Genomic DNA, 14,555 nt, shown 5'->3' with positions numbered 1-14,555 from the left:
TGTTTGAATTTCCCCCCCAGCAGTGGAGAGCTTTCATGTCTGGGCTGACCGGGTGCTGATTACATCATTTGGGCTTTGACCTGCATGTGCGCAAGCGCACCAGCTCAGCGTCCTTCTGGGTTGCTTTTATCAGCCCCTCTGTCTCCACTGTTACTGCTGTGGAAATCCCTTGTCAGCTTCAGCTTGAGAGTAAAAAGTCTCCTCTGAATTACAAGGGGAATGCCTTGACAACTATTACTTTTTAAAAATTAAAATACTGTGTGTTCCAGCACCTATGTGCTACCAATCTTTTTTATTTTCAATTTCCTGCAACAGCAACTGTCTTGGCCAAGTGAGTGCGGCTGAGATCAGAAAGTGCAGTCTTGTCTTAGAACTAGGAAGATGTGGAAAGCTACTTCATTGGAAGAGGGGATTTGGGTACTCTCCACTAAATCTTTTTAATAAAATATAAGCGTGCACTCAAATACCAGCTCTCGTTTTGAACAAGAAAAGAAGTAACCTCACTGGAGTAATACAGCTTCAGCAGTTATTGTGTGTTTTGTATGAGCATAGGATGATGTGTAATTACCACAAATCGGAGCAATAGCTAAATTCATATGGCACACAGAACCACAAATTAGCCTGTAACGTTTTAGCCTGGGATGTTTTACAAACGCAGAATTTGTGTGATTATGCTACAGTTCAGTGTGTTGTGCCAAGTGCAAAAAATGAGGGTGAGTTTTCAGTGTTAACTATGGCTGAGCTTACAGGGTAAACACTGCTAGTGCCTCCAGTTGTTTTGGACTGCAATTCTCATAAGCCCCAGCCAGCTATCAAGTAGCACACCTACACGTAGCAGTTGCAGGTATTCATGTAGTTTCATTCACTGAAGCCATCTGCAACTTGAGAGCACCCCTGGAGGCATCTGGCTGGCCACTGTGATGGACTCGGAACTGAGAGGGGGCTTGGCCTGATCCAGCATGGCTGTTCTAAGGCTTTGAGAGCCAGCGCGGCATTCTGAGTAAGGCGCTGGAGTCCATTCTCTGTTCACTGGTGCTCTTGCCCAGCCCAGCCTACACCACAAGGTTGTAGTCATGAAAAATACCAGAGAAGCGAGTGCCAGTTTTTTTATAGAGAACTGGGGTCCTTTTCCCAAGCCTAGCAGCCTTCACGCATTCTGGACCACAGTTCTAATCAGCTCTACCCCATGTTAGCGTAAGGATTAGAGCAGAAATTTCAAAACATCCAAAAGGTACGGAGTTAAAGAGGGCCGTCTCCATACTGCCTAATTCTTCAAAACATTTTCCCACTCCTGAGAATGCTGACAGCTGAGCCCAAAGTATATTTAAGCCTAAAGCACTTGGAATTAAGCAGAGATGACACTGGTGGTCAAATTGGCTTAAGCCCTTTATTTCAGCTGGGGGGGTGGATAAAGCTATATATATATCCATAGTAGCTGGATTAAATTCAGGGATTTGATAAGTGCTGCTGTCACCTCCTGTCGCAGTTGCCATCATTTTGGCCTTCTGCTCATGGGCCTAGCATCCATTATTTATGAGTCAGGCACGTCTGTAGCGCCTCTGACTGTTAATTTTCTGTGTCTGGGGGGGAACTGGCTGAAAATGCAAAGTGCACAGACTGAATGCCAAGGGAACTTTAAAATGGATGATAACGCCTACCTTGTGAGGACTTCCTGTCTACCTAATCAGCAAGGGAGATATCAAGGCACTATCTAAACTCGCGCAGCCTGAGTCAGCCTTACAGGCCCTTAAGGGAGGGTCTTTTAATGAAACATCTTCAGCTTTCTTCTCCCGCAGCCGCTGGTAGGACCAAGATGCCCTCCCCTCCAAGCATAACCCCCCAGAAAACTCTGCTCATCCAGGTAGTTATTATCCAGCACCAGGTTGTGCTGAAGCAGCTGGGGTCTTCCTGCGGGCGCTCACGGTGTATTCATTTCTGCCTTTCCTTCTGAGAGCATTGGGCTGTCTCATTGCATTACCGGATCTGGAATGGAAATCATGCTCCTGTTCTCTTTGTGGGGTCATGAACTGCTGTCTCTCCCGTTAGAAATTATCTGCCAGAAAGAGAGGCTTTGAAATCCTCGGGTCTCCACACGTGCTCAGTTGATACCAACATATGAAAACCAAAGAGAAGAGCGAGATAAAAACTAAAGTGTGTCTTTATTCACGCGTAGCGTGTCTGATTGAGCTGGAAGGAGAAATCCTTAAACATCCCACCATTTTTATATAGTTGTTATAAAAAGGATCAAAAAGATATCGGGTGTAAATAGAGCAGCTTTGTAGCTACCAGGGAAACTTCTATGTTTCACGAGTGCTTGAGGATTTAAACTGTTCGTAAAGCAATACATCACAATATTTAATAATTAACAGTCCTCAGTTTAAGAACTTAACCACCATTGCATGCATGTGCTCACCAAAAAAAAAAATTCTTTACTTGTTCAGCAGTGATACTTAGGAGAGGGGGATACAAGCTGAAAAGAGGAGGGCCAGAAGAATCACTTGTTTCTATTCTGGGCACTATTTTCCTATTTTGCAGGGTTCTAACGAAATCCAGAGTTTGTGCTCACTGCCAGCATAGAACAACATTTCCACATATATTACCATCCAATCAGAGTAAAGTTAAATAGGGAATAGTTAGCTTCCTCTTATATCCATTAAACACACACACACACACATACACACACACAAATACATGTATATATATGCTATTTTTATCATCATTTAGTTTGCTCAGCCTTCAACGTGGAGTACTAATGGTGTTTATGAGATGGTTAGATTAAAGTCTTTGGGACATCTGGTTGCCAAAGTTGCCATACAAGAAAAGAAAATCAGAAGCTGCAAAGACAGAATTACAGTGGGAACATGGAATGTAAGAAGCATGAACACAGGAAAGATGAAATGAAACAGTGAAACAATTACAAATTGACATCTTAGCCATCAGCAAATTGAGATGGACTGCGATTGAACATTTTTAGTCAGAAGATCACACTGTTTATTCCTCAAAACATGAAAAACAAAGACGGAATGATGTTGCTTTTATAGTTAGGAAGGATATGGCAAAAACAGTACTTGGCTACAGGGCAATCAGTGACTGAATATATCAATTACACTTTGTAGACAACCCTTTAATATGACAATCATTCAAATTTATGCTTCAGCCACTGACGCAGAAGAGGAGGTTGATGAACTTTATGATCAATTTGAAATTGACAGAATAGGCAAGCAAAATGTGCTGCTTGTGATTGGGGACTGGAATGCCAAAGTTGGAGACATTAAAGAGGAAAGTGTAGTTGGATTGTATGGCATGGGAAAGCAAAATGGAGCAGGAAACTGACTTATCCATTTCTGCCACTCCAATGACTTCTTCATAGCTAATACTGTCTTCAAACAACCAAAACAACACCTGTATGCATGGACATCACCAGAGAGTACATAGAAATCAAATTGGCTGTATTGTTACTAAAAGGAGATGGAGGAGCTCAGTTATGGAATCAAAGACTTGGTGCTGACTATGGAACAGACCATGAACTGATCATGTGCAAGTTCCAAGTTAGGAGGAGGAGGAGGAGGCCAGCCACTTTTCACAATACAGATAGTCCTTGTTTAGCAACCACAATTGGGACCAGCAACTCGGTCATTAAGCGAAGTGGTTGCTAAGTGAAACCATGACTGTGGTTATGATCTTATTTCAGTTTTCCTTTGCTTTACAGACTTCCAAAGGTCATAAATGGGAGGATTGGTCATAAAGTTATTTTTTCATCACTGTTGTAACCATGAATGGTTGCTAAACGCAGTCTCTAAGCAAGGACTACCTGTGTGATCTTGAGCATATACCCAGCATTTTCAGGGAGAACATCAAGAATCACTGAAGTCCTGAACCTCATTGATAGAGAGCCAGAGGAACTGTGGAATGAACTTAAAGAAGTTGTTAAAAATGAATGTGATAAAAGTGCCAAAGATAAAGAAACAGAAGAAAGGAACTTAACAATAAGTTTCAGAGAGCTGTTAGAAGAGGCAAGAAGCAGTATTACAACAACATCTGTAAAGACATCAAAGATGGAACAGATATGGAAAAACAAGGAAAGTCTTTCAAAAGATCTCTGAACTCAGAAGGGGGTTCCAACCTCAAACTGGTATGCTAAAGAACACCAATGGACAGATAGTAACCGGTTCAAAGAAGATCAGACTAATAACTCCAGTCATTACCAAGTTGGAAGGCTACAGGAACTGGTGGAATACCCATAGAAATACTGTATGTCAAGCAACAGAAGAAGAATAAATAAAGGTTCAAACAAGCTATCCTAGCAAATCTGGAAAAGGACACCGCAGCCAAGATATTGGAAGAGGTCAATCCAGATTCCAGTACCAAAAAAATGACGTGTGTACAGACTTATCATAAAATATCCTTAATTTCACATGCTAGCAAAATAATGCTTAGGCTCATCCAATACAGATTAGAGTCCTACATGGAAAAAGGCATTGCCAGAAATTCAAGCTGGCTTTAGAAATGATACGTGGCCATTGATTATACAAAAGCCTTTGATTGTTTCGATCATGTCAAGCTGTGGAATGTGCTTAGAAAAATGGGAATCCCAGAAAATCTCCTCATGAGAAACATATATACAGTTCAGGAAGCCACAGTACAGACAGAACATGGTAAAACGGACTGGCTCCAGATTGGCAAAGGAGTGAGACAAAGCTGAATACTCTCCCTTTATTTATTCAACTTAAATGCTGAATATATATTAAGGGAAGCTGGATTGTTTTAAAATTGGAAGAAGAAACAACAGTAACCTGCACTATGCTGATGACACTACTCTGATAGCCAAGAATGCAAAGGATCTGCTAGCTCTAGGAATATAAGTGAAGGAACACAGTGAAAAAATGGAACTAAAATTAAATATAAAGACCAAGCTAATGACAACAAGCACAACAACCAGCCTTAGAATTGATAATGAAGATATTGAAGAGGTAAGATAGCTTCTACCTTTTAGGATCAGCATCAACAGTAAAGGAACAAGTAATCAAGAAATAAGCCACAGACTAGCACTTGGTAAAGCTCTCATGAAGGCCTAGGAAAAGATATTCAGATGCCTCGGTATGTCTATACCTACAAATATCAAAATAATGCAAGGAGTAGTATTCTCTGTGACACTCTATGGAAGCGAAAGTTGGACTTTGAAGAAGCAGGATAGGAAGAGTATTGACACCCTCGAACTTTGGTGCTGGAGAAGACTCCTGAGAACAGTGTGGACAGCCAAGAAAACAAACCAATGGATCGTCAAACAAACCAATCCAGAGTTCTCACTCGAGGCACAAATAACCAGGCTCAAATTATCCCACTTTGGACACTTTATGCAAAGAGTTAGCTCTCTGGAGAAGACTTTAATGCTGGGAAAGGTGGAAAGAAAAAGAAGACAATAACCAGCAGCAAGGTTGATGGACTCAGTTACAGTGGCAATAAATGCACCATTGAAAGACCAGGTTAGGGACAGATTGTCATGGAGAAAATCTGTGTGATCCCTAAGAATCAATACCAATGCAATGGCACATAATCAAAACCCTCAACTAACTCAGCTTTCTATACTTATATGGATACTTAAGCATTATTATGGTGTTCTGTTCTAGAAAATTGGTTCTTGCTTGTGTAAGCATGGCCCAGCTCCAAAGAAACTCATTCTAATTTTGTTTGCCTAAGGAAATGTTTGGCTTGAAGCAGTTCTCTAAGTTATCTGACAATTACAAACTGTTTGAAAGCAGAGGGGAGTTTAAAAGCTATTTCTGCTTTTATAGAACGGGGAGTGATCTGCCATTCAGAGAACAAACTGGGTAAAGTAATAGTTTTCAACTGGTGGTACATGAGAGTGAGAAGGAGTGTAGGTAGGTCATTGAAATGTTTGTTAAGTCTTTAATGCTTACTGTAAATTTTGGACAAAGTGCTTGGTGGGACTTAAGTATGAAAAGTTGAGAACCACGGAAAAGCATTTTATGGATGCTCACATAAATCTTCTGGGAATTCCTAAAGTGGCTATCTGGAAGAATTCTTTTTAGTAGTTAATCAGTCACTGGTGTGGGAGGAAGGTAAATAAGCTGAACCTGACACTTTTGATTTTAACAGGTAATGGTGGAGGAGAAGGGGAAAATGAGAACACAAATGCATAACAAATGTGATTTAATACTATGGTACCTCATTCTGATTCATGTTTTTACCCTTTGGGAATGTGAGAGACCACTTTTAAATTTGATTTAAACACTTTCAAAAGTAGGACTACATCAGAAGAGGAAGGTGTGTGTTTTTTTTTTTTTTTTTGGCAAAACTATAGTAAAGCCAATTAATTTAATTGAAGGTTAAGCTGGAAAAGGGGTAGGAACTATATTCTCTTAACTTTGGGAATAAATCTGTATCTCTTCTAACTCATACCATGGTGTACAGCCTGTTTTTTAAAAAAATAGCTGCAGAGGGACCTTTCAGAATCTGCATTATAATAAATGTCATTACTACTGAGTAGGCTCTCCCAGGGAAACCAGTTTTATGGCCTCTAAATGATGGTCATCACAATGTAGTGCAGATGGAGTGGTATTGTGCCAAAAACAGAAGAATGGATTAAAATTGAGTTTCCAGGCAAGTCAGACCGAAGGGAGTTGACCAAAGCTTGTTGCTGCTTATCTGAAAGGCGTAGTTAGAAATTAAAATTCTAAAACAAAATACTTCTTTAAAGCTTTAACATCTGTTTAACACACACTCTAATTCCTTAGAGTTTTATGTCTGAAATTTTCAACAACCTGTTTTTTTTCCCACTGACTGTGATTTGTGATTGTAACATTTTAAATGTGTGAAATCCTCAGGGATGTTGTGTAATTCTAATCCAAGTTAACTCCTAGAGGCAGAGCAAGACATCCAGTATCAAATGGTGACATGGAACATTTCGGTTTCTGCCAAATAGCCCCTGCAGTGAGCAGTTTGGGGGACAAAACAGGAGAGAGGTTATTTTTCTCCCTACAAAGATTGATATCTGTATATGAAGCCCTACCCTATTTAAGCATTAGATTGGAGGTTGTGTTGTTCAGGGCCTTTTCAATGGTGGCTCTGGGAATTTATACCGCTCCAGATGTGAGGAATGCTCCCATGCTGGTTACTCTTAGTTGCTCTTCAGGATTCATTACTTTCAAACTTGGTATCCTTCCTGGTTGCCTATCTAGATTGGGCTAGGGAAAGGCAGTCCCAGGCTGGTTTTCCACATTGCTGTAAGCCATGTTTTATGTGCCAAGGGTTAATCAGTAATCCAGCATTGATGGCTTTATATCACACAGTCAGCCAAATGCTAAAGAAACCACATTTTGGGTTAGTGTGTTGTGTGAACCCTGTCTCAGAAGATAATGCTGGTCTGCGGCATTCATGATTCCCCAGGGTTGGCACTTCCCCTCAGTGCATTTTAACATCTATGTAAATCCGCTGGAAGAACTTAACTATCAATTTGTGCACAGTTTACTGCCATAACTGCAGTGACTTTAAAAGTGTTACCTGTTTCAACTGGCTTTTATTGGAGAAGTGCTGCTCTATTGATGTTTTAGTCCTGTGGGATTGCTAGGAGTGTATTCAGTTGACTGAAATAGATTTTAATGCATTTTATATTACATAAAGGTTTAAAATCGCTATCGCATTTTTATTTTTACACTAGTTCTATTGCTGTCCTGTGCAGCCTTCAGGCAAGTGGCTTATAAATAAATAAAATAAGATGTCCATTTACTTATCTCTTTTGCTATTTGTTGAAAGTAAATCACACTGTCATATTGAATTTAGCATTGGGCAAAACTGATTGCAGAGCAGTTCAGCATCCTGTGGGTGCTGGCTGATTTACACAAAGACGTACATAACCAAAGTGCTCTGTAGCACTTGAGAAGGAGATTTGGTAGGATTGCTGGTTTTTCCCCAGCTTTTAAAGGAACGATGAATCCGAATTACTTGTGGTGCTGTTGTGTTCCACATACATCAAGACTGAACGGCTCACAGGTTGATCATTATCCTGAATTCTTTTGATGGTCCTCAGAGCCCACCAGAACCACGTTTCTGAAATGCAGCCACATATCCTTGAATCTCAAAAGTGATATCTGGTTTCAAGCAAAAGAAATCATGTGTATGATTTCTCGTGAAGCTATGTATTGTATACAAATAGGTGTAACCAGAAGAAGAAAGGGGGGATATCCCCCCATAAATGGGGAAACTTGTAAGAATTCTGCCCCACCCGTGCTATGATCACCTCAGCTGCTGCCAGTTTCCGGTCTACAAAAATATTAGGAAAAAATGCCTCCCAACTACTGTCCTGATCCATGCCAAGCACGCACACACAGAGTAAAGGGGTCAGGAGTTTGTTGAACGTTACAGAGGTTTTACAAGCAGCAGCAGGTAGCACAACTGTGTGTGAAGTTGCACGTACGCTTTGGCACAGTTTACAAGAACAAGGAAGCTCACCTGCAAAGAATCCAAATCCAAGTCAGCAAACAGTATCATAGCCACGTCATGGTGTGAGTATTTCTTGAAGTGTGATCTGAGCACCCCTCGGGTCCCCCAAGACCCTCTCAGGAGTCCGCGAAATCAAAATTATTTGCCAAATATTGAAGATATTTGCAAAAATTTAAAACAATGACACTTTTCTCATTATGTTTGTTTAAAAAATAGGGTTTTTAATGAAAAATATTTATGTTAATAATGATTATTTTTACACGATTCAAGAAATAAATATTCTATGAATGTGTCAATTTTAATTTTTAATATGGTAAATATTGATAAATATAATCCATACGAACAAAAGCTCTTTGGGGTCCTCCATAATCTTCAAAAGTGGGAAGGGATCCTGAGAGCAAAGAAACGCTGTTCTAGGCAGTCGTGGGAAGGTTGTCAGCCAGTTTGGGATCAGGGACAGAGTTGCAGGATACATGGGTTTCAAGACTTCAGACACACCAAGGACTGATTGTCCCCAAAAGGTTTGCCAGTTGGCAGTTACCCATTGTAAGCCCATTGCCAGGTGGGAACCAATTAAGGGCAGTACTGCCCTTGCTTGGTGATGAGGCATGTCAAATGCCTCTGTTCTGCTCTCCAAAGTGAGTGGCGTATCCTCAAACTAGGTGCTTGCCCAGGATCTGGATCCTCATTATCTGACTGCAGGTATAATTGCTTCCAGTTGTTGCCAGCAGAGTCAGTCTCACGTGCTTGATGGTTGCTGATTCCTGAGCCTGGCTTCAGCCAGCACATCCAGAGAATTCAGAGTGGGCATGACAGCCGCCTTCATGTTGCTCACCCTTGTATGTATGAATGGTTCAGTAAACTACATCAGCCATAGGCAAAATCAGGCCCTTCATTGCACTGGAGATAGGGTGCCCTGTGCCTCTTTATTTTTATTACTAAAATTGTTGGGCTGCCCCATACTGAAAACAATCAAAGAGGCATACAATGGAAATAAGTACAATGGAAACAAAAAAATAACAACAAAGCAGAGAGCTAAAACAGTAGTTAACAAACATTGGAAGGTGAGATAAATTATTTGAAACACATCTTATATGAGAAATACAAGGAAATTAAAACCTCTAGATGGATGTCTGGATGCAATTCCCAGAATTTCCCAGCCAGCATTGCCATTGCTTAGAATTCTTGGTGTGTTAATTTTGAGGAGATTGGGGAGAGGTTGCTCTGTTCCATAACTGGCAGTGGGTAGAGAGTACCCCTGAGAAGGCCTATTCTCTGAAGCTTCTTCCTTCCCTGCTATAATTTCAACAGGAGATGATTATGCCATGGTTCCTGAAACTCAAGGTCAAGCAAAGCAGAAACAGCCAACCTTTTGGTATTCAACAAACTCACCAACCATTTTGGAGTAGAGCCACAGAGCAGATGGGGGCTTATCACATATGTGAACAAGGCTGGGTTGGGGGCAATATTTTGTGTGTGTGTGTGTGTTTTAATCAGTGACGTGCATACTGTAGGGCTTATTCACCATTTACATCTGTCTCCCACCTCAGATTGATGAAACTGGGACCTCCATTTTTCAGAACTTGGGCTCAGAATGAAGGTCCTTAGGGCTGCTACTTTTCTAATTCAGAGGAAGGGGTCATAGCCTTTTGGTATAATTAAGACAACTGAGAGCAATTGGTAAAACTTATTATCTAGGATATATTTAGTCAGGAGAAATTATGTTTCTACCATGGGAGTTGTTGAGAGTCAGGCGGCATACAAGTTTAAATTGTTGTTGTTGTTGTTGTTGTAATGTGTTATTGCCTGGAAGCAGTTTAATGAGAAAGGGATAATTGCTCCATGCACCGGACTATGCTTTAAGTGACAATTGTGTGGAATACTTTATGGATGAAGTAATTGTTTTCTTGATGGCCTTCTGGAAGGCCTTAGACCAGGTTGATCTCCAGCTTGGGCTAGGGTGGGTAGAGCCTCTTTTGGGATGTTTTTTGTGCATTGTTGGCCGGACCACCATCTTCTTCATTTTTTGTTTTGTTCTTATTTTTCTTGTTCTTTGTTTATTTTGTTTTTTATTATTCATGTTGTGTTTTATTGTTCTTATGTTGTGAGCCACCCAGAGTTATCTGGAGTCAGGCAATACCAAAATTGAATAAATTAAATTAAATTAATTGTTGAATTTCATTTCTACTTTGGGCACATGTTTTGTAGAAATATACGGATATTCCTCTTCCTCCTAGCCAATTTTGGGGGAAGAATTTCATTTTCCATCTGACAATATAGGCAAGGTTTCTGGTAATGTTCACCCTGATGTGTCTTTTGATACCAGGTCTATCTTGGCTAATATCTGGCCTGTCAAGAAAGTCGATTGAGTTCTGTCCTAGAAATTTTTGGGTTGAAACACTTTGAACAGCTTCCGGTGACTCTAGAAATATATACTATGCGGGCTAGATCTTTTTTACTTTGTGCCTCCCAGTCTCGTCATCACTTTAATGAGCACATTCTCAATTGAGTTTGAGATGAAGGCTGATTTTTATGAAAAGGCAGCGGGAAACCATTGCGTCTGGGCAGACAGGCCTCACACCGTTACGGTGTTATGCCTGATCACCCTAGTCTTATCCCAGTGAGTAGTCAGTAGCAAAATATCACAATTACAGATAATTCAGAGAAAATATTTATACTTCATAAATAAAGCATTTTAGCATGTCTTGCATAATGGGTTGTGTCTTGTGCTTTTTAGACTATGAACATAGTGGTTCCCTTCATGTTTAAATATGCAGTAGACAACCTCAACCAGCTGTCTGGAAATGTTCTGAACCTGAGTGATGCACCAAATACAGTTGCAACCATGGCAACAGCTGTTCTGATTGGATGTAAGTGTGATTCTTCAGTCTGTTGACAGGTGCTGACTTTCTTCGGGAAGGTTTGGGAACATTAGTGCACATGACCTTTCACGGGGAAGCATCTGGGGTGAACATTGTTCTGTGGAGTTTCTCCTACTTTGTTATCATCAGGAATGAACATATTGCGATTCTTTTGAGTTGTGTTATCTGCTGTAATAATAGCCTAGTCTCCAGGCCTGCTTTTGTTTTGGGCTTTTTAAACCCCAAATATCTGAAGATGAAATCTGCTTAAAAATGACTTGACTGATAACATTTGAATATGTGGTATAAAAAGCTACTGAGGATGAGTAAAACAAGCATCTCTTAAAAATTAAAGGAACGTTTTTCTCCCCCTCCCCTCCCCATTTTACCAGACGGCATCTCACGAGCGGGTGCTGCTTTATTTAATGAAGCCAGAAATGCCGTCTTTGGAAAAGTAGCCCAAAGTTCCATCAGGAGGATAGCAAGAAACGTCTTCCTCCACCTGCATAACCTGGACTTGGGCTTCCATCTGAGTCGGCAAACCGGAGCATTGTCCAAAGCCATTGATCGAGGAACCCGAGGCATCAGCTTTGTGCTCAGTGCACTAGTGTTTAATCTGGGCCCTACCTTGTTTGAAGTGGCACTCGTGAGTGGAATTTTGGTATGTGCGGTTTTAATAAAATTTCAGAGCTAATCATTTTATTGATATAATTATCTAGTGGCTATCTTATGTCCCTAGTGCTAGATGTGGCCCACTCCTTTGTCTTTCTCAGCATCCTGTTGAAAAGAGGAAGAAGAAGGGGTCGCAAGGAGAGAGGAAGGCTGTGGTATCCATTTTCTACTGCAGTCCCACCTGCCACTTGCTTCAGCTTCACCCCCATTAGCATACAGGGCAACTCCTGGTGCCTGTCATTCGTATGGAAATACAGGCAAAGAAAGGTGGCCCATCCCCACTGGATGCCCATGGCTGTTGCTCTGTAAATGGTAGCATCCACTGAACTTACCATCTGAATGTGATGCTGGCTCAATAGGCTGGTATGGTAAGCAAGCTAATTGGTTGAATACCGACAGCGGAACTTAATTTGATTCCAAAAGAAGTACCAGATCTCTGTTTCAAAACATCTCTTTAGTTGTGGATCTGCTTCTACATTTATTTTTAAAAGGGTATTTTCTACAACTGAGACGCCCGTGAGCTCCGTTGGTATCAGGCTCATGCAAAATATTTGAAAGGGGCATTTGGCAAAGCAAAAGTTCTGTCCAACAGACATGGCCATGCAGAAACAGCTGGAGAAAGCCTTTAGGGCAACCATGCTGAGCCTTACAGAAGAGACAGTTGTTTTTAATGCTTGGAGGATAAGTGCTTTGCTTGCCCTGTTGTGTTTCGCAAAAGGCTCCTTTCTAATGCTTTGCACAGCCTTCTTCCATACATTACAAAATGCTCCATGTTTACTGTACAGTGGCTGGAAGATCCTAACAGGTAGAATATCTCCACGCTTCTCAAAAAAAAAAAACACCCATTGTTGATAGCTTCTACTTTTTAGTAGTGCAGCACATGAGTGTAAGCTAAGAGGGAGAAAAGCTCACACCGATCATTGCCAAGAAGGCTAGCTGTCAGTATGGTCATAATGGTCCAGATGCTACTTTTCTATTCCATGCTTTCCATCTGGCGTTCCCAATATTTTACAGCATTTGAACCAGGTTGAAGTTTAAGAGCACATGCATAATCCTTCTCCTGCTTCAAATCAGCCATGCTTTCAAGCAAAAGATCCCCAAGTTCTGTGCCCAATCTCAAACAGGAATGTAAGGACAGGGTATGAAATCCATCCCAAAGTCAAACACTGTATTCTTTTGAGTTAATAGCAACAGAATTAGTATCTTTCATTTGAATGGGTGGGGTTTGCATTGTAAAAAGTAAACACACTCTTTTCTAGTTGGAGCTTAAAGTGGGAATCTCTCACAGCTGTTTCCCCAGAAGGCAAATGCCAAGAACCCACAAATGGTAGAAAGTATCAGTTTAAGATGCCCTGTGTTTGTTTCCTTACATTACTGCTTAGGGTAAAAAGCCATTCCTTGTCCCCAGAAGCTATCATCCATCAATGTTGAGGTCATGCCAGGTTGGACCATCCTCAAAACTTTCAGCAGAATAGCAAATACTGCTTTGGAAAATTAGTAAGGTTACAGCATGAGAATCTGGGACTCACTTCTGTGGGCATAAAATATAATCACATGATTGGGCCTTGTGTAGAGTTGGATTCATTGCAGCTTATTTCCTGACAAATCTGGTAATCTGCCCATCTCTTCCTTGAGTCAGAACTCCAGGATTCCATTAAATATTTCCATTCATTTCAAGTTGAGAACACATCTCTTGTATATAAAGATTCTTTCCCCTTCTCCATGGTAAATGCAGCAGCTCAAATGCATAAGTTGGGTGTTTGTATCTAGAGTCTGCGCCCTTGTAGAGCTGCTCCTAGTGTATCTGGTGTCAAGGAGCTAAACTGCCTTTACTGTAATCTTTCTCCTGCACTTCTGTTTGGCTTGTAGAGAATAATTCCTCTTGTTATGTATGTCTTGTCCAGAGAGTTGTGTTTATACTGATGTTATAACCAAAATGATAGGAATCCTTTCCCCCCCCCCCTTTCCCTGCAGTATTATAAATGTGGTGCACACTTTGCACTCGTAACCTTGGGGACCTTAGGAGCATACGCAATGTTCACCATAGGAATTACACAGTGGAGGTAAGACATTTCTCCTCTGAGGACTTTGATGAGATTTGAGTGACTGGTGGAACTGGATGGGAAAAACACTCTCTGCCAACCTTTTGTCTTGCAGAACTAAATTTAGGATTGAAATGAATAAAGCAGATAATGATGCAGGTAATGCTGCAATTGACTCTCTGCTGAATTATGAAACTGTGAAGGTAAGCCATTAACATTTTTAACTTTTCATATTGTCATTACTCGGATAGACCTTATTATCAATTAATGTCTTTTTCACCCTTTATTCAAAAAGAACATTTATTTGTTCCTTTCTGTTAGAAGTAATGACTGGAAGGATTAATCTTAGCCTAAGTAGGCAAAAGAATTTTCACATACTTTGGCCATAATCTGTTGATTACCTGTATTTAACATAAGAGTGCTGCTTCTCCTTTCATACTTTCCCTCTTGATTTGCTTCTTAAAGGAGCCAGGTGTTTTTTTCAGTGAAAAGTTTGCTTAAGCGTGTTTGACCAGCTATA

At 40.7% G+C, this 14,555-nt stretch overlaps 1 protein-coding gene across 1 annotated transcript in view; it reads left to right on the top strand.

Moving 5' to 3' along the window:
* ABCB7 (ATP binding cassette subfamily B member 7) overlaps positions 1-14,555 on the top strand; it is a 60,357-nt gene that overhangs the window by 23,123 nt on the left and 22,679 nt on the right. Inside the window, exons 5-8 of the mRNA XM_088129284.1 lie at positions 11,198-11,330; positions 11,714-11,982; positions 13,968-14,056; positions 14,151-14,238. Coding sequence (XP_087985410.1) covers positions 11,198-11,330; positions 11,714-11,982; positions 13,968-14,056; positions 14,151-14,238 — 579 coding nt within the window. The remainder of the gene's footprint in view (positions 1-11,197; positions 11,331-11,713; positions 11,983-13,967; positions 14,057-14,150; positions 14,239-14,555) is intronic.

This window comes from Python bivittatus, unplaced genomic scaffold (genome assembly GCF_059951505.1).
Source record: "Python bivittatus isolate LINGU-HERP-01145 unplaced genomic scaffold, Pbiv_v1 ctg000790_np1212, whole genome shotgun sequence".
Lineage (NCBI taxonomy): Eukaryota > Metazoa > Chordata > Lepidosauria > Squamata > Pythonidae > Python > Python bivittatus.
This window is presented reverse-complemented; position numbering and strand designations above follow the sequence as displayed.